At 38.3% G+C, this 19,928-nt stretch overlaps 1 protein-coding gene, 1 non-coding gene and 1 pseudogene across 17 annotated transcripts in view; all 3 read right to left on the bottom strand.

The window, feature by feature from the left end:
• Nucleotides 1-12,649, bottom strand: part of TIA1 (TIA1 cytotoxic granule associated RNA binding protein) — a 33,454-nt gene extending 20,805 nt beyond the window's left edge. For 5 of the 16 annotated variants that reach the window (XM_045580880.1, XM_036435629.2, XM_036435627.2 and 2 more), the window contains exon 1: nt 12,384-12,644. Coding sequence is in view for 12 of the 16 variants with exons in the window: in XM_036435629.2 (XP_036291522.1) it covers nt 12,384-12,409 (26 nt within the window). In the remaining 4 variants the exon portion in view is untranslated. Of the gene's footprint in view, nt 1-12,383 lie in introns of all 16 variants that reach the window. The other 11 variants (XR_006741443.1, XM_045580875.1, XM_045580873.1 and 8 more) reach the window with 5 other exon arrangements.
• Nucleotides 12,650-12,963: 314 nt separating this feature from the next.
• Nucleotides 12,964-13,034, bottom strand: TRNAG-CCC. Its single transcript has one exon. It is a non-coding gene; the product is annotated as a tRNA-Gly (tRNA).
• Nucleotides 13,035-17,689: 4,655 nt separating this feature from the next.
• LOC118717493 lies at nt 17,690-19,728 on the bottom strand (annotated as a pseudogene).
• Between the last annotated feature and the right edge of the window lie 200 nt (nt 19,729-19,928).

Below are 19,928 nucleotides of genomic sequence, written 5' to 3' on the forward strand. Positions count from 1 at the left end.
GGGCAATAGTTTTGTTTTTAAAGTGAGAGAGAGAAGTATCAATGTGAGAGAGGCTGCCTCTTGCACATGCCCTACTGGGGATCAAGCCCGTAGCTTGTGCATGGGCCCTCACTGGGAATAGAACTATGATCTCCTGGTTCATAGATCAATGTTCAACCACTGAGCAACACTGGCTGGGATTAAGCTCTCACTTTTATAACAGGGTTTTTCCTTACTATGTGATTACTTTGACACCCTGAAAATACTTATGGTATTAGGACTTACTCAGTTAATTTAATATGGTCTGCCTAAATTTATTGATTAGCATTTTTTCTGCAAAGAAGAGCTTTTTCCTCAACAACTAAAGCTATTAGATTACACCCCACTGGAGTTTCTAATCAAAAGGCAAGGTAAATGCTTATAGGCGATAATGCTTCTCTCCCTCCAACTGTACTGAGTTTCAGAACAAGGACTTGTTATACTACTAACTTCTGATCCTGGAAAAACTGTTATTGGGTAAATGTTGGCTTTGCTTTTTTGAGTATCATTATTCTACTTGATAGATTCAGTACTTCTCCCTTTACCATTTTAATCTCTTCCAGAGCCTTCAGCACTCAATATGTTTATTGAATGGGTAAATGGAAGGAGGGAAATGAATCCGTGTTTTCTGACATGTATAAATGTGGGGTTTTTTGTTATTAATCCTCTACCAAAGGTATATTTTCCATTCCTCTCTTTCTCTCAAGTCAATAAAAACATTAAAAAAACAAACAAGTGAGAGCTTTGGCTGTTTTAACATTTTGACCCAGTGATCAAACTTTTAATCACTTTATAGATGGGCAATGAGACATTGTGTGTTCAATATGAATTACACAACATCACCTGTGAAGTAGTCAACTCAAAAAGGTCTAACTTGAATCTAGTCAAGCTTAAATTTAGACTAAAGCTTACCAAATATTGAACATATAAAACAAATACATATATTTAGATATGGGATACTGTATAAGGCAACTTACTTGATCTCTTCAAAATATTCTTCTAAAAAAAGTACTAAAAGGAAGGCCCAGCCAGCATGGCTCAACGGTTGAACATGAACCAGGAGATCACGGTTAAATTCCCAGTCAGAGCACATAGCTGGGTTGTGGGCTCGATCCCTCATGTGGGGCATGTAGGAGGCAGCTGATAAATGATTTTCATCCTTGATGTTTTTCTCTCTCCCTTTCCCCCTTCCTCTCTGAAATCAATAAAAATATATTTTTAAAAAGTGGGGGGCAGGGCAGAGTGGACTGTTCTTATTTAAAAGGACTTAGAAGACACTGAGAACTAAATATTGGGGGGTCGGAAACTAAGTAATTGCGGGTTTCACACATATATGGCTTCAGTTGAATTTTTAGGTTTGCAGACGTAGTACAAATGTAAAACACATTTTGTTATTTGATAGTTGGCTATTCAGCTGTTAATCAGTAAAAAAAGTTTTTTGATCTGTTTTGTAGTTTTCGTTTGGCGTTCGTTGAAAAATGGAAAATCAAAAGGAACATTTTCGTCATATTTTGCTTTTTTATTTCCGCAAAGGGAAAAACGCATCGCAAGCTCATAAAAAGTTATGTGCTGTTTATGGTGACGAAGCCTTAAAAGAACAGCAGTGTCAAAATTGGTTTGCCAAATTTCGTTCTGGTGATTTTTCACTCAAAGATGAAAAACGCTCTGGTTGTCCAGTTGAAGTTGATGACGCCCTAATCAAAGCAATAATCAATTCGGACTGTCACAGTACAACACGTGAGATTGCAGAGAAGCTTCATGTATCACATACATGCATTGAAAATCACTTAAAACAACTTGGCTATGTTCAAAAACTCGATACATGGGTTCCTCACGAACTGAAAGAATCACAGTTAACGCAACGCATTAGCAGCTGTGATTTGCTAAAGAAACGTAATGAAAATGATCCATTTTTAAAACAACTGATAACTGGCGATGAAAAATGGGTTGTTTACAACAATATCAAGCGGAAAAGATCGTGGAGCAGGCCAGGTGAACCAACTCAAACAACATCAAAAGCTGATATTCATCAAAAGAAGGTTTTGTTATCAGTTTGGTGGGATTACAAAGGAATTGTCTACTTTGAACTCTTACCACCCAACCGAACGATCAATTCTGATGTCTACATTGAACAACTAACGAAATTAAACAATGCAGTTGAAGAAAAGCGGCCCGAATTGACAAATCGAAAAGGTGTTGTATTCCATCATGACAATGCAAGGCCACACACATCTTTGGTCACTTGGCAAAAATTAATGGAGCTTGGTTGGGATGTTTTGCCACATCCACCATATAGTCCTGACCTTGCACCATCTGATTACTTTTTGTTTCGATCTTTACAAAACTCCTTGAATGGTAAAAATTTCAATAATGATGATGATGTCAAATCGTACCTGATTCAGTTTTTTGCTAATAAAAACCAGAAGTTTTTTGAACGTGGGATTATGATGCTGCCTGAAAGATGGCAAAAGGTCATTGATCAAAATGGGCAATACATTACAGAATAAAGTTATTTAGTTCCATAAAAAAATTGTGTTTTAAAATCCGCAATTACTTAGTTGCCGAACCAATATAATAAACAATATTTGACTGAATCCTGGATTGGGGAGGAGAGATAGCTTTTTCTTGCAGAATGCTAATAAATGTAGAAGGAATGAAGAAAATGATCATTAAAATACTATAGTAGTAACTGCAAATGGCAAAATTCACCTATGGATATTTTATAGTTGATATAACTTTAAGAAGAAATAGGGTGTGTAGAGCCTTGAATTATCTCAAAAAATACTTATTACTGATTTCAACCAATGAAATGATTGTTTTAATATATATTCACAAATTCTTTGATATGCCTTCCTCTATGAAGTCCTTAATTTCTTTCTGTTTCAGTCTGGGTTAGTCTTAGTGATCCAAATCTATTATAATTTTTTTTTTTAAATATATTTTATTGATTTTGTACAGAGAGGAAGGGAGAGAGATAGAGAGCCAGAAACATCGATGAGAGAGAGACATCGATCAGCTGCCTCCTGCACACCCCCCACTGGGGATGTGCTGGCAACCAAGGTACATGCCCTTGACCGGAATCGAACCCGGGTCCCTTCAGTCCCCAAGCCGACGCTCTATCCATTGAGCCAAACCGGTTTTGGCCAAATCTATTATAATTAATACAATAGAGTTATGTTGAGAAAAGTAGTCACTGTAAAGTGAAGAAACAGTACTCTTCAAAAGTGCCGTGATTAAAGTTATCTTCTCATATTAAAGGAGAATAAAGAGCCGAAACTGGTTTGGCTCAGTGGTTAGAGTGTCAGCCTGCAGACTGAAGGGTCCCGAGTTCGATTCCAGTCAAGGCCATGTACCTTGGTTGCAGGCGCATCCCCAGTGGGGGGTGTGCAGGAGGCAGCTGATCGATGTTTCTAACTCTCTATTCCTCTCCCTTCCTTTCTGTAAAAAAATCAATAAAATATATATTTTTAAAAGTAAAAAAATAAAGGAGAATAAAGAGACAAAACTAAATACAGCGATATCTTGGAATGGATCCTGGAATAGAAAAAAGACATTAGTGGAAAAACTGGAGAAACTGGAATAAACCTTGTATTGTACCATGCTAATTTCTTAGTTTTGATAAGTATACCATGGTTATGTAAATTGTTAATGGGTGAAGGTTATATGAGAACTGTACTTTCTCTGAAACTCTTCTCTCACTCGACTTTTGTACCCATAAGAAATTCTCAGGATTGCAATGTCTAAATGAAAAAAAAAAGGCTCTTCCTGGGTGTGGTAGGAGATAGGTGGAGTGGGATAAAGTGTGTGAGGAGAATGGGGAACATCTGTAATGTTGTCAACAATAAAAATGCGTGGTTTTTTTTAATGGCTCTTCTAAAAATTTAATTCTAACATCTATGTATTTTGAAAAAGCTAGATAACCTAGTAACAACTACATAGTATTTAGGGAACCTGGATTTTACCATCTGAGAAATATTGAATATTTTCTGAATGACATTAACTAATTTGAAGACGTGAAGGAAAAAAAAAGATTAAGCTACTCTAAAAAGCACTGTGGGGCCTTGGTTGGGTATATCAGTTGGTTAGAGGGTCATCCCAATATGCCAAGGTTTCTGGTTTGAACCCCAGTCAGGGCACATACAAAAGTTAACCAATAAATAAGTGGAACAACAAACTGATGTTTCTCTCAAAATAAACAAACAAACAAATAAATAAATAAATAAGCAATCAATTAATGTGGTTTGTATTGCCTTTCACTTGTTTATTTGATGTAAGCTCCAGGAACCTCTATCAATTAATTCTACACACAGCTGTTTAGGGAAATGCTCTTCGAGGAAGTTACAGAAACAATTTGCTCTCAGCCTTAGGCACCATTACAATAAACTACAAGTAACATATATAACATTTTCATATTAAAGAAACCAAAGGACAAGATCTCTTTCTTTCTTTCTTTTTTTTTTTTTTTAAATATATTTTATTGATTTTGTACAGAGAGGAAGGGAGATAGAGAGTTAGAAACATCGATGAGAGTCATCGATCAGCTGCCTCTTACACACCCCCTACTGGGGATATGCCCGCAACCAAGGTACATGCCCTTGACCGGATTCGAACCCGGGACCCTTCAGTCCCCAAGCCAACGCTCTATCCATTGAGCCAAACCGGTCCCGGCTCTTTCTTTCTTGTACTAATAAAAATTTCATTACTTTTTTCTTTTTACAAATAAGTTAATTACTAATACCTATCTCAAAATTTTAAAAACTTAATGATGTTATAACTTCCCAAGTTTATTTGCTAAGTAGGAGTTTGAGACAGAAAGACCAAATTTGAAATCTGCAGATCCTTTTTATAGACAAAACTAGAGCCCTCTCGCAGTCCAGGAGCCCTCAGGGAATGTCCAACGGACAGCTTAGGCCCACTCCCAGCCATTAGTCAGACATCCTTAGTGCTGCTGCCACCGCCACTGCACTCACCATCCATGAACCCAACTTCTCCTGTGAGAGTGCGCTGACCACCAGGGGCAGCTTCTGCATTGAGTGCCTGCCCCCTGGTGGTCAGTGCGTATCATAATAGGTTTTATATAATGATTTGCATATTAGCCTTTTATTAATAGGATACTTTCAACAGAAAATACACAAGTTTCAGCCCTAATCGGTTTGGCTCAATGGATAGAGCGTCGGCCTGCGGACTCAAGGGTCCCAGGTTCAATTCTGGTCAAGGATATATACCTTGGTTGCGGGCACATACGGTACCCAGTATGGACTGTGCAGGAGGCAGCTGCCTCTATTTCTCACCCTTCCTCTCTGTAAAAAATAAAAATAAAAATAAATAAAATACATTTAAAAAAAGAAAGAAAATACACAAGTTTTTTAGTTTGTAGAATGCTCCATACTTTACAAAGTTAATTCTCAATTTCATTTATTTTTAAATATTTTTATTGATTTTAGAGGAAAAGGGAGAGAGATAGAAACATCAGTGATGAGAGAGAATCATTGCTCTACTGCCTCCTGCATCCCCTTTACTGGGGATCAAGCCCACAACTTGGGCATGTACCCTTTCTGGGAATCAAACCCTGATTCCTGGTATATTGGGTCAATGCTCAAACACTGAGGCACTCTGGCCTAGCAATTCTCAGTTTTATATATAAATGTATTTAGTTGTTTCATACTAAACAACTGACCAAAAGATTTCCAATTAACAGTATGAATTTAAATTAACGTTTCAGAAAAATCCTCATCCTAAGGCAGAGCCTGACTTCTCTATAGAAGCTGAAAAACCTAGATATGGTTTTATAATCTTTTTTGTATTTGATCTATACTAAATCAGAGATACCAATCCTCAACCTATAGGGCTTAAAGAAGAAGCATGACGAGAATCCATTTTGGTGGCAAACATCAATGGAGTCCCATGTCAGTGAATTTGATCCTCAGTGGATTCAGTATTGGTATCTTTTCTGGGATGGCCTGTGGCTTGATTAGGAAGGACTATGGCTTGCCAGTTTACTTTCCTGAACATTTTCCAAGACAGGATCCATAACCTTCCTACAAATTTTGGTAGCGTCCTTTATCTTTGTTTTTTTAATCCTCACCAAAGGATATTTTTTTCATTGAATTTTAGAGAGTGGAAGGGAGGCAGGGTAATGGGGAGAGACAGAGAAAGAGAAACATCAATGTGAGAGAGATACATTCACTGGTTACTCCTTGCACACTGGGACTGGGGATTGGACATGCAACCCAAATAAGTGCCCTTGACCGGGAACTGGTCTTCAGGCAGACACTCAAACCACTGAGAAACACCGTCCAGGACGTGTCCTTTATCTTTTTAATAAATTCCTTTTATGGTTAAATTTTTTTGCTGCTTGAATTTAAGAAAATCCTGACTGATACAAATACTGATACTCAGAGCAGTTCCAAGTTCCCTATTATTTCTACTGGACTACTAAACAAAATTATAATTTTCTTACATTTATTAGTTTTTATTTTTCAAAGTATTTTGGGGGAATAAATTAAAATATCCCTTTTTAGCTGTTCCATGGATTGTTTGTAAGCAGTATGGATTGAAGTATCACATGTTATATCATCTCTGAAATCATATATTAATCTTGTGCAGAATGGAGAGTAAAGACAAGAGAAGAAGAGAATTAACTTTAAGGCATATAGACTTCAACGAACTAAGAAATGCCTTCCTCCCTGGCTGGGTAACTAAGCTGGTTAGAGCATCATTCCAGATAGGCAAAGGTTTTGGGTTAGATCCCTGGTAAGAGCACATACAGGAATCAAATGAATGAATTTCAACAAATTGATGTTTCTTTTTCTCCCTCTCTCTAAAATAAATTTAAAAAATTTATTTTAGAGAGAGGGAGATGTTAAAAAATGTCTTCCTTGGACAACTGGATAAATGAATATGAACTATACATTGTATTACCGTGACCCCTGAGGCTCAGTGATTGGAGCATCAGCACCAAAGGGCCTCAAGTTTGATTCCAGTGTCAAGAAAACATACTTGCCGAGACCGGTTTGGCTCAATGGATAGAGCGTCAGCTTGGGAACTGAAGGGACCCAGGTTCGATTCTGGTCAGGGGCATGTACCTTGGTTGCGAGCATATCCCCAGTAGGGGGTGTGCAAGAGGCAGCTGATCGATGACTCTCTCTCATCGATGTTTCTAGCTCTCTGTCTCTCTCCCTTCCTCTCTGTACAAAATCAATAAAATATATTAAAAAAAGAAAAGAAAACATACTTAGGTTGCAGGTTCAATCCTCAGCCCCAGGGCTAGGTGCTTGCAGGAGGCAAACAGTAGATGTGTCTCTCTCACACCCTTTCTCTCCCTCCCTTCTTCTCTCTCTAAAAAAACAAACAAACAAACAAACAAACAAAAACCCAAACCAAAAACTCAATGGAAAAAATATCCTCAGGTGAGGATTAACAACAAAATTTGTATGAATGTAGTCTCCTTAATATGAAAATTTTATCATGGCTATTTAAGAGAATGCCCTTGTTTATCATGGCTATTTAAGAGAATGCCCTTGTTTTCAGAAGGAAAATATAGGGTAAAACAGGCCTAAAGTGTAATGATGTTTTCTCAAACGGTTAAAAAAAAAAGATAACTGCATTCTCATATAATTACTTTTGAGTATTTAGCTATTAGCAATGGATAAATCCACACAAAAGTTATGTAACTCTTTGATGTACTATTTTTTGTTACTTTTCTGTTTTAAAATTTTCAGAATAAAAAGTTATTAATGAAAACTTGCCATTCTGCCAGGGATAGAATTTTATATCAATTTAACATATATTTTTGAAGCTGATAACTAAGTTCAGAGAGTTATAAAACTGGACTCTAAAACATACATTAATTCATATTACTACAACTTTTAAAAGTTTAACCTAAAGAAAACATTTATAAAACAGAAAGTTATGATGCATTGTTTTGAGCCACAATCTATAATAATAAAATTATAATATGCTAATTAAACCAGACATCCTTTCGAATGACCTTCTGGATGAAGCCAGGGCTGTGAGGTAAGCCTGGGTCCCAGATGCCAGAGAGAAGCTGGTGCCGGCAGCTGGGGGAAGGAAGGCCTACTCTTGCACAAATTTTGTGCATCAGGCCTCTAGTTATTGTATAAAAATGTAGGTGGAGAAGGTCAATGGGGGAAAATAAGGGGACATCTGTTATACTTTAAACAATAAAGATAAATTTACTAAAAAGCGCAGAATTTGATATTAAGCCTCTGTGAAAATTTTAATAAAAAACATAAGATAGGTTTTTAGCTAATGATAAATCTGATAAAGATATTTTTACTTTTACTATACTAGAGGCACAGTGCATGAAATTCATGCACTTGGGCGAGTCCCTTAGCCAGCCTACGCCCTCTTGCAGTCTTATATATGTATATAAGCATTTATATAGGCAAAATAGGTATACAGTTGTGAGTATGCTAATACTTATTATATTATTTCCATATGGATTGTAAACCTTTATGTATGGACAGTTGCCTATACATACACACACATTCTACACCAGCATCATAACTTTACTATTAAACAACTGTTTACTCTTCACAAAAGATAGTCTGTATGATAGCTGAAACCCTCTTATGTTATCACCTTCGACACCTTCACTTGGAGATCAGGCTATATTTACAAACCAGCTTGAACAAATGTATCTAATACTATGCCTGAAGACATCCTAGATATTCATGATCTCAAAATTGTTCTCATTTTTACTTACATTCTGCAACAAACTATCATTTTAAATGACTGAAATTACACATTGGTAAACAAACCTTATTGTTGACTTCATTCTCACATCCCACATACAAACCACTGGTAATTGCTGTTGCTCTACTTTCAAAATATCTCCAGAATCAACCCACTTCTCACAATATATTTCAAAAGTATTGCTGACAAGAAACTGAATATTGGCAATTTCTAACTTAACAAGGTGATTCTGAACACTAATTTGCTGAAAACGAAGGCAGTCTCTGAGCCAAGTATGTCAAACTCACAACCCGTGGGGCTGCATGTGGCCCACAACTAATATTTTTGCAGCGCCAATAGTATGTAAAAAATGTCTTAATAAAAATTTCTTAACTTATTTTTATAATATCCTGTTATACATAATTATTAATAAGGAACTACAACATTTGCTAATGACTGCTAACTATAATCATGTTGCATTCATTTGCCTTACGTGCAGGTGCACCATTTCTCTCCATTAACACTAGCAGCAAATATTTTAGCAGCTGACTGCTACTTCATTAGTCTTGTATTGTATATAAGTCTTGTACTGACTTGTTTGGTGTGCACAATAGGAAATATTTCTTTTTTGGAGGAGAAAAATAGGTTTATTTCATTATACTTATTTGTGCAGTTACTCAGTGTCTAGTAAGTTAATGTTCAACAAAAAATATTAATTTTTATTAAAATGTTATATTATTCTGTTAATGATTACTCATTTATTTCAGCCCTTTGTATTCAGCATGTCTCTATCAAAATAAACCCATGTTTCTATGAAAATTGAAGCTTTTGTTTTTTTGCAGCCCACATAAACTTAAACCTTATTTAGCTGGGTTAGCCTTTGAGTTTGACATGCTTGCTTTGAACCATTTAGGTGCCATGGATGATACTGAGATTCAGACAATATCTTACCTCCAAGAATGAGTAATATCTGGGTTCACTGCTTGGAATTGTATTTGTGGTAAGTGGTGAATAAATTTAAACAAATTTATTTGTTTAAATTTAAACAAATAAATTTAAACAAATTTATTCACCACTTACCACAAATCAGATACTGTGCTAAGAATGTATTAAAAGCCCTTGACTTCTTAGAATCATTAAAACAAACATTTTATATTAAAAGTAAAAACACTGCTGGGAAAATTTAGGGGTTAGCAGCTACTCATATTAGATTGGGCTCCCTGGAAGAATAGGAGCTTTGGTTGAAGGTTGTAGAAGCAGAGCAGATACTGTTTCCCCGAAAATAAGACATCCTCTGAAAATAAGACCTACTTAAAGGTTTCCTTCTGAGTGAATAAGACATCCCCCCCAAAAAAAAATAAGGCCCCCCCTAGGTTAAACATGAGAGATTTGGTCCACTGATTCTGAAAGAAATGGAGTCACAAGAAATTCACCAGGAAATTCAGGAATTGGATTGTTATGATGATGTTCCAGAAGATGATGACATGATTGTCATTCAATAAATGAGTAAATTCTTGATACTGTAGGATTCACAGTTTGTCTGGTTTGTGTAGATAACTACCGTACTACCGTACCATATACAGGTAATAAATTTCCTTTATTTTCATTTAACAATAAATGTGTACCGTATTCTTCTTCATGGAAAAATAAGACATCCCCTGAAAATAAGACCTAGCGCATCTTTGAGAGTGAAAATTAATAAGACACTGTCTTATTTTCGTGGAAACAGGGTAGCAGGACATGTTAGAGCTTGGACTCCTCTGCAGAAAAGGTTCTTAGATGGGGTGTTCTAGTGAAGTATACATGTCAAAATAAGTCATACATGTAAGAGCTAAGAGCTGAGGACAGAAGAGTTGCAGGAAAATGAACAAAAAAGTTTATGAACTTGGGTGACTTTGGCTTTTCTCCAGCTGCAAAATAGACCCATTTACTGCAGAGTTCTGAGAGGATTAAACAAACAGGTAAAACACTTTACACGGAAACCTAGCAAATCATAAACACTCCAAGTATTTGTTTGAATAAAACGTCCTTCATTATTCCTCCTGCAATGGTTGGTTTCCTGCACTGCTTTTGTAGAATGGCCTGAGAAAGGTGAAGTTGTCTTCATTATTTGATATTCCCAAATCAACATGCTAAAAAGGTTAAGATCCCAGATTTTTCTGGCATTTTCTGAAATTAAAAAATTTGAAATAATTTAAGAATCTTAAGTTTGAAGACATTATAAAAGATGAGCACTGTGTCACTCAATATGCTTGTTGGCTATCATACTTCTGGCAAAGAGGCAAGAGGAAATAGATTTCCATAAACTCTATGGGCCAATAGTTTTCTAGGGAGTATTCACCTACAGATACAATCTTTAAAAAAAACGAAGGTCATGCACTAATTGCTGCATCCTATTAAAAAGATACTTAAGGTAACTAACATTATCAGGTAAATTATGAAAAAAAGTTTAATCTATTAAGAAAACAAGCGTGACTATTATTTCTCATGTAGATTACAACATAGAAACTTTTGGTGATGAAAAAAATATTACATTGTACTTTGTAACAACTTTAATGTCTAGAGTTGCAGAAACCTAAAATTGTGTTTTTAACGCATCGAGTTCTCACACTGTCAGTATTATAAGAATTCAAACAAAAAAGGTATGTAAAAAGACTCATCAGACTTCTCCTTCTTTTCCAGAAAAGTAACAATGACAGAATCAACTCTCCCCACATACTTTGAAAAACAAAGGAGGATGCTGGAAGGGGGTGTTGGGGGGGCGGGGGGGGGGGGAGAAGAACCACACAACAATGAAAAGCTGAAATAATTTAACGCTAAGTGTAAAAATTCAGAGGTGACTATATATGTTAAAGGTATTTATCAACCGCCGTTTCATAAAAGCTGCCTGCTCCTTCAGCAACATGTCAATCCTAACAAGTACCAAACGATGATAAAAATACATTATGTCTACTGCCTCTCGGCTGATATATATCTCCAGGTGACATTTCCATTTTTCACCAAAAGCAGTTTCAAAATCCTTAGGGTGTCCGGTGTTAGGCTCTTTGGTTGGGGGGGGAGTAAGTGTTATGGAAGTGAATCCAAAGAGAGGTCAAAGGAAAAGCCATTTGGCTGTTTTTCCAGTAGGCAATTGCGGAGAATAAAGTTTAACTCACTGAAAACGAGTACAAGCAGCCTCAATAAAATTAATGGGGGGGAGGGGGGGAGGAGAAGGAAGGAGGGAACAGTTTGAGGAGAAAAATCAAAGAGGAAAGGCAGTTGGCTGTGAAGACCAAAGGAGGCTGAGGAAGAAGTGGGGGCGGGAAAAGGGAGACGGGAAGCGTGGGACAAAAGGCAGGCTCGCCGCGTTCTGACAAGAGGTTTGAATGAAAAACTGTCCCCTCCGGGCCGGAGCGCGCCGGGGCCGGTGGCGAGGCCGGAGGCCAGGCTGTGGTGCGCAGTGAAGGGCTTCGCTCTGGTGGCTGAGCCCCCCACGCCCTCCGACTCGTCGGTCCTCTCACAGCCCGGGGGGGTCGGTCCCTCAGCAGGCAGGTGTGCGCTAAGGACAGGGGGTCGTGGTAACCGCGGCGTCCACGGAGGACACACAAGCTCAGGGGGCAGCGAAGGGCCGAGGCCTCCCTCCGGGGCGACCACCATCCCGCCTCCCCTCATGGTTGCCTCAGACTCACAGAGTCTTGGGCATCTCGTCCTCCATGGCTGCTGCTGTCGCCGCGGCGCCTCTGGGTCCAGCTCCCTACCCTTGACTACCTCCCAAAACGTGTGAGTGGCTCTGGCTTGCAGAATAGCGGGATTTCTCGGCGGACCGGAGGTTATCCCGCCTCCTCCTCCCGGCGGCAATGACACTAAACCGCCCGGCCCAGCGCGAACAATGAAGCCCCAATACAAGATGGCGGCGAGCCGGGAGCCTAAGAACAGCCAGCGGAGTGACCCGGGCCGCGCATGCGCAGAACAGTCCTGCACTTTCAACCTTCCGGTCGCGAGCGGCTCCCGGATCCGTAGGTTCACTTGTTGCGCAGACGCCCCGCCGCCCGACATTAGGAATGTCTCCCACTGCGCAGGCGTAAGGCTTAACTACTTCAGGACTCGCTTTTTGTCCTTTGAAACTTTTTTTGTCTTCCCGCTCCAGACTCGAATGTTTCAACAGTACATTATGGCATAAGCATTTTCATTCACATTAAAAATTGTGTTTCCGGAAAAAGAAAGGTTTCATCAACTCAAGTTATCTCGTAGCGAGAGTAAAAGAGGCCATGCGCCGCCCGGGAATCGAACCCGGGTCGCAAGAATGGGAATCTTGCATGATACCACTACACCAGCGGCGCTGATGAGCGTTGGGCTGGCTGAAATATCTTAGGATCAAATGAAAGCACGCATCTGATCCCAGAGGAGGATGATTTGTTTATTTATTTAAAAATAAAAGTCTGAGAGTTTATAACTTGCCATTTTTCGTTAATATAAGGAATGTATCTTCCCAAATACAATTGAATGGCTGTTTCTATTTTTTTCTATATAGAAAATTCTCATTAAAAAAATATTTTTTGTTGTTAATAGTATTAGAGATTCAATTAAAATATTTTTTATTTTAAAAGGTAAGAGTTTCCAAACAAAAACGTATAGACAATAGTATGGTGGTTACCAAAAGGAAGGGGGAGGAGGTGAAGAGTAAAGGGTATCAAATATATGGTGAGAGAAGATTTGACTTTGGGTGGTGGACACAATTTTACTAACCAGTGTCACTCCAATAATTTTAATTAAAATAATAAAAAGCTATAATGTATATCTATTTTTTTTAAAGTAAGAATTTCATTAGAAGAATTTGTCTTGTGTTAACCAGATTTTTGAGAGCCAGGAAAATTTTTATAGATCATTGCCCAATTTTTTTATTTGCATTTTTTAGCATATTCAATGTACATTGGAAAATATTTTTTAAATAATTATTTAATACAAATTGGCCATAAGAACTCTAAAACCAAATGAGTCAGAAGAGAGAGATAGAAACATCAATGATGAGAGAGAATCACTGACCTGCTGCCTTCTGCATACCCCCAAGAGGTTCAAACCCACATCCTGGGCATGTGCCCCTGACCGGAATTGAACCCAGGACCCTTCAATCCACAAGCTGATGCTCTATCCACAGAGCCAAATCAATTAGGGCTGGTATGTATATTTTTATAACTGATTACTCTGTTTCTGTAGAATTAAAATTCTCTCTTTAGCCATCTTAAAATGTTTTTATGTAGTCAAATATGTTTACATTTTCTTATATCACTTTTGAATTTCCTGTCTTGTCTAAGACAGAATTAATGTGTAGTCTATTTAGAATAAGAAAGAAATGAGATATGAAGAAGTAAGATAGTATAAAAATGAATTCCTTCAAGGTAGTTTCTTTTCTTCCCCCTTATTTTTTTAATTAAATTATATCTGTGTACATATCTTACCATTACCCCCCCCCCCCATACAGACCCTCCCTCCCCAGAGTTCTGTGTTCATTGGTTGTCCTTCAAGGTAGTTTCAAAGAAGAAAAAAAGACACGGAGCAGAGACAGAATTATAGATTTGAGTGTTGTCAAAGATTAACAAAGCCAGATGCTAAAGTTTAAATTGTAATCATAATATACTATGACAACGGGGAAAAGAGTGCAGTGTGAACTGAACTTTGGTTTGCACAGAAGTGACTGGGACCTTTCAAGGGAGAATGAAGAAATAGGGAGGGGGGGTGAGCAGGGGCCAGTAAAGTCAGGGAAGTAAAAGATCACAAAAATCAAGACGGGATGGGGGTTTGGGGTATTGGGGATTGTGACACAGGGCACTATCTTCATGTGTTGGGTGGGACAAGCAGTCAATAATTTGGGGAACCTTGAGTTTTCTCAGACAGGCACTGTTAGGGGTGCTAAGGCTATTGCAAGGAGGCTGCTTTGAGCTGTTAGAAACTGTCAGTTGTTTTTTCATCTTTATAGGCCAAAGTTGAGGCCTAATCAAGAGGAGGCCTCGGAGAGAAGCTGGGCTAGAGTTTGCTGAAGGAGAGAATCTTAGTGTTTTGCTTCCTAGAGAGACTGCTTTTTTAAGCAACACTCTTGAATAAATGTTTGTTATATTACCTTATTACTACCCATTATATATGAGGTAACATTTCCCCCCATGATTAAAAAGAAACTTTTTAAAAGGAGACATATGTAATATTTTAAACAATAAAAATAAATATTTAAAAAAATCTTTTTGAATTTCATTCAGTAGCAGTATTATTTTAAAAGGCCAAGAGTGCAGAATAAGACAGCCTGTAATCCACCTCCCACTTCTCCCACTTTGCAAGTCTTTTACACTATCTCTTCACTGTGTCCTTTCAGTAAATTCCTTTCCAAGGTTTCAGTAGCAGAAATGAAATTTCCTAAATATGATACTTGTTAAGGTGATTTAAATGCCAATTCCAATCAACCAACAGAAATTGAGGGCCTAGTCAGGCTTAATGCACTGACATATTGTGGGCATAATGTAATTTGAAAATAGGAAAGTAAAAGACACATAGTATAGTTCTTTCTTTGTAATTTCTAGATGTAGTGCAAAAGAGGGGGGTGGAGGGACAATGGGGGGATAAGGACACATATATAATATCTTAATCAATAAAGAAATTTTAAAAAGAGGGCTTAATCTTTGTATTTTCATGTTCTTACTAGTAAGTAGAAGTGTTTCTTTCTTCTTTTATTTTTTAAAATATCTTTTATTGATTTTTTACAGAGAAGAAGGTAGAGGGATAGAAAGTTAAAAACATTGATGAGAGAGAGACATCAATCAGCCACCTTCTGCACACTGGATGTGCCCACAACGAAGGCATATGCCCTTGACCGGAATCGAACCTGGGACCCTTCAGTCTGCAGGCCAATGCTCTATCCACTGAACAAAATCGGTTTCGGCATAAGTGTTTCTTTCTTGTATGACTTGCATTTTATTCGTTAACACTTCCACTTTCTCTTCCTTACTCTGCTCCACTGGCCTCCTTGCTGTTCCTTAAACACACCAGAAGTTCTTCTTGCCTGGGAAGTTCTTTCCCCAGATATTTGCCTGGTCTACTCCCCTCACTTGCTCCAAGCTTTGCTCAAATGGCATCCAACTTAATAAGGCCTACTACCCTGCCATCATATTTACAATTGCAACTCATTCCCATTTCTCATACCCCATTCTATATATTACATAATTTACTTACATATTTTAATTACCATCTGTCTCCCCTCACTAGAATGTCAGCTTCATTAGAATAAATATTTTTAAAAATTGGTTTTATTCACTGATTTTTCTCATTCACCTAGAGCAGTGTTTTTCAACCTTTTTTGGGCAAAGGCACACTTGTTTCATGAAAAAAATCACGAGGCACACCACCATTAGAAAATGTTAAAAAATTTAACTCTGTGCCTATATTGACTATATATAAAGTAATTCTCTTGAATAGGAATCAAATAAACACAAAGAAAGTATTTTATAATTACTTTATTATGAAATATTAAGTAAACAAAATAGTGAAAAATTATAAAATTCTTGTCTTGTCTGCACCTACGGCACACCAGGCAACATCTCGCGGCACGGTTGAAAAACGCTGACCTAGAGTATTTCCTGTCACTTAGAAGGAACTCAGTAAATATTTGTCCAGTAAATAAATGTGGGTGTTTTTTTTTTTTTTTGCACTTAATTTTCTTTCTTTTTTTTTTTTTTTTAATATATTTTATTGATTTTGTACAGAGAGTAAGGGAGAGAGAGAGAGTTAGAAACATCGATGAGAGAGAGTCATCGATCAGCTGCCTCTTGCACACCCCCTACTGGGGATATGCCTGCAACCAAGGTACATGCCCTTGACCGGAATCAAACCCGGGACCTTTCAGTCCCCAAGCCAACGCTCTATCCATTGAGCCAAACTGGTTTTGGCTGCACTGAATTTTCTACTTCCTTTTCTCTAAGTTCAACTTTTCTTTTCAGTATAATTGATTTTCCTTAGAATCCGGATACAATGAATTATAGCAAGACAATGCTCAATACTATTTAAACCTCATTTTAGGTTCTTTAAACTACCTCAGTATTTGTAAATATGAATTCACATTCAACTAAAATTTGACATACCAACAAATTTATTTAATATTGATGTAGCTACAACATTTTATATGCAACCTATGAACTTGAACATAACAGAATTTTACCTTTATAAACTAGTTATTCTTGGCTTATTTGTCCTAACCTTATTTAGTGTTGTACCAATAGAACCTTTTTATAGCTTTTGCTATGTAACCAGATTCCACCCCTTAAGACAAAATGGAAAAAAGCAAAGTTCCCACCCCGAAAACAACAACAACTGAATTATCTAGTTCTAAAGTATCAGCAGATATAACATCAAACATAGGTTATGGGCAACTCTTAAGTCTTTTACTTAAGTAGTACATAGAAAGTTAGTGTTGACCAAAAACCACCCAGTTTCAACATTGTGGGTTTGATCAACCAATGAATGCATACATAAGTGGGAAACAAATCAATGTTTTTCTCCCTCCCTTTCTCTCTCACTCTCAAATCAATAAATTAAACACACACACACACACACACACACACACACACACACGTTTCTCATTGTTTTAATGGATCTCAAAATTCTGTGACAGCCCTGGCCCATGTGCTGGCTCAGTTGGTTGACCATCATCCTGTGCACAGAAAGTTTGCCTGTTGGTTTCCTGGGCAAGGTATGTACTCCAATTGTGGACTCCATCCCTAGTAGGGGCATGCAGCAGGAGGTGGCCAATCAGATGTTTCACTCTCACACTGATGTTTCTCTCTCTCAAAAAAAAAATAAAAAAAAATCTGCAACAGATTTTTAGTCAAGTTGTTTCCATTAAAAAGTACAAATTAAAAAAAACTAATAATTTAAAAACTGCTCCCCCTCACACACTCCAAATGATTCACAAAACATTCTTTCCTTCTGAAGGGTTTAGGATGCATTGTAATCATTAACCAGTCTTTTACTACTGTATTACACTTAAATGGCCAATTGAGATAAACTGTTCTGAGACCGCTCTTCCACCACTAAGACTGGGGTGGCGGATATTAAAGATAATATTCATTTAGCCTTCTGAGCTTTCTGGGGAGGCTTGCTGTCTTTGCCACTTCCAGCTGCCTTCTCATCTACAGCTTTGATGACACCTATAGCAAAACGGCCCAGAGGAGGATAGTCAGAGAAGCTCTCTGGGCTTGCTAGGAACCATATCGATGATGGCAGCATCACCAGATTTAAAAAACAATGGGCCATATTCCAGCTTTTTTTCCAGAATGACAGTCGACCTCTTTTGACTCAGCAAATTTGCAAGCAATGTGAGCTGTGACAATCCAGCACAGGTGCATATCCAACACTAATCAGGTCTGGATGGTTCAGGATAATCACACGAACTGAGCAGCCAGAGGCTTCCAATGGTGAGTGCCACATTTGATAGACATGTTCTTGACATTGAAGCCCACATTGTCCCCAGGAAGAGCTTCATTAAAAGTTTCATGATGCATTTCAACAGACTTTATTTCAGTGTAACACTGAGTGGAGCAAAGATGGTCACTATGCTGGATCTAAGAACATCATTCTCCAATAGACCCACAAGACAGTACCAATACTACCAGTTTTAAAGACATCCTAAGGTGGCATACACAGGGGCTTGTCAGTTGGATGAGCTGGTGATAGGATGCAATCCACAGCTTCAAGCATTGTGGTTCCACTGACATTGCTATCTTTACGGGTGACTTTTCATCCCTTCAACCAAGGCAAATTAGCACTTGGCTCCAGCATGTTGTCAACATTCCAACTAGAAATTGGCACAAATGCTACTGTGTCAGCGTTGTAGCCAATTTTCTTAATGTAGATCCTGACTTCTTTAACAATTTCCTCACATCTTTCAGGCTGTAGGGCAGCTCAGTGGAGTCCATTTTGCTAACAGCAACCATCAGTGGTTTCGTACCCAGTGTGTGAACCAGAAAGGCGCGCTCCCCGATCTGCCTATTCTTGGAGATACCTGCTTTAAACTCACCAACACCAATAGCAGCACAGTCAACCTGAGATGTGCTTATAATCATGTTTTTGATAAAGTCTCTGTGTCCTGGTCACATAATACTTGCTGGTCTCAAATTTCCACAGGGAGATACCAACGGTGATACCATGCCCATGTTTAGTTTTCATTTAACCAAGACCCAGGCATACTTGAAGGAGCCCTTTTTTTTTTTTTTTTTTAAATATATTTTATTGATTTTACACAGAGAGGAATTGAGAGGGACAGAGAGTTAGAAACGTCGATGAGAGAGAAACATTGACCAGCTGCCTCTTGCACACCCCCCACTGGGGATGTGCCCGCAACCAAGGTACATGCCCTTGACCGGAATCGAACCCGGGACCTTTAAGTCCGCAGGCCGATGCTCTATCCACTGAGCCAAACCGGTCCCGGCGAAGGAGCCCTTTTCTATCTCAGCAGCCTCCTTCTCAAAAATGTTCAATAGTTCTTTTGTCATTCCCACCACATTTATAGATCAGAATGGCCAGTAGTGATAGGCTTACCAGAATCGACCTGTTCCCTCATGACAAAGTTGAAATGAGTCTTTTCCTTTCCCATTTTGGCTTTGATGTAGGAATGGTTTTCATCACACCTGTGTTCTGGTGGCAATCCTATTATGAAAAAGCTTCAACCTTTCTTTTACTCAACTTATTTTCCCTCCCCCTATACTGTTCCTCATATTCATATACTGATTTTTATTTCCTTTTTGGGTGTCTGGATGGGTGGGGTATTTTAATTACGGAAATGGGATCGTATAGTACCCTTCACTCAGCCACCAGTTTTCTCACCTAACAATACAGGACCATAGCTACAGGTCATTCTTCTTAAAGCTTTGCATATAATGTTCCACCCTATATTTGGGTACACTATTCTTCCCTTCCTTCACCTTGGAGCCCATGCTAGGTCGCCCTCATTGTCCCTTTCAATTAACATCATTTACCCATTCATCTGTTACCTAACAATCCCCGGGACCTAGTGACCAATAAGTATTTGGAGACAAAACCAGTTTGGCTCAGTGGATAGAGCGTCGGTCTGCGGACTGAAAGGTCCCAGGTTTGATTCCAGTCAAGGGCATGTACCTTGGTTGCGGGCACATCCCCGGTGGGGGTGTGTGTAGGAGGCAGCTGGTCTATGTTTCTCTCCCATCCATGTTTCTGGCTCT

The sequence above is a fragment of the Pipistrellus kuhlii genome, unplaced genomic scaffold, assembly GCF_014108245.1.
Source record: "Pipistrellus kuhlii isolate mPipKuh1 unplaced genomic scaffold, mPipKuh1.p scaffold_m20_p_13, whole genome shotgun sequence".
NCBI classification, from domain to species: domain Eukaryota; kingdom Metazoa; phylum Chordata; class Mammalia; order Chiroptera; family Vespertilionidae; genus Pipistrellus; species Pipistrellus kuhlii.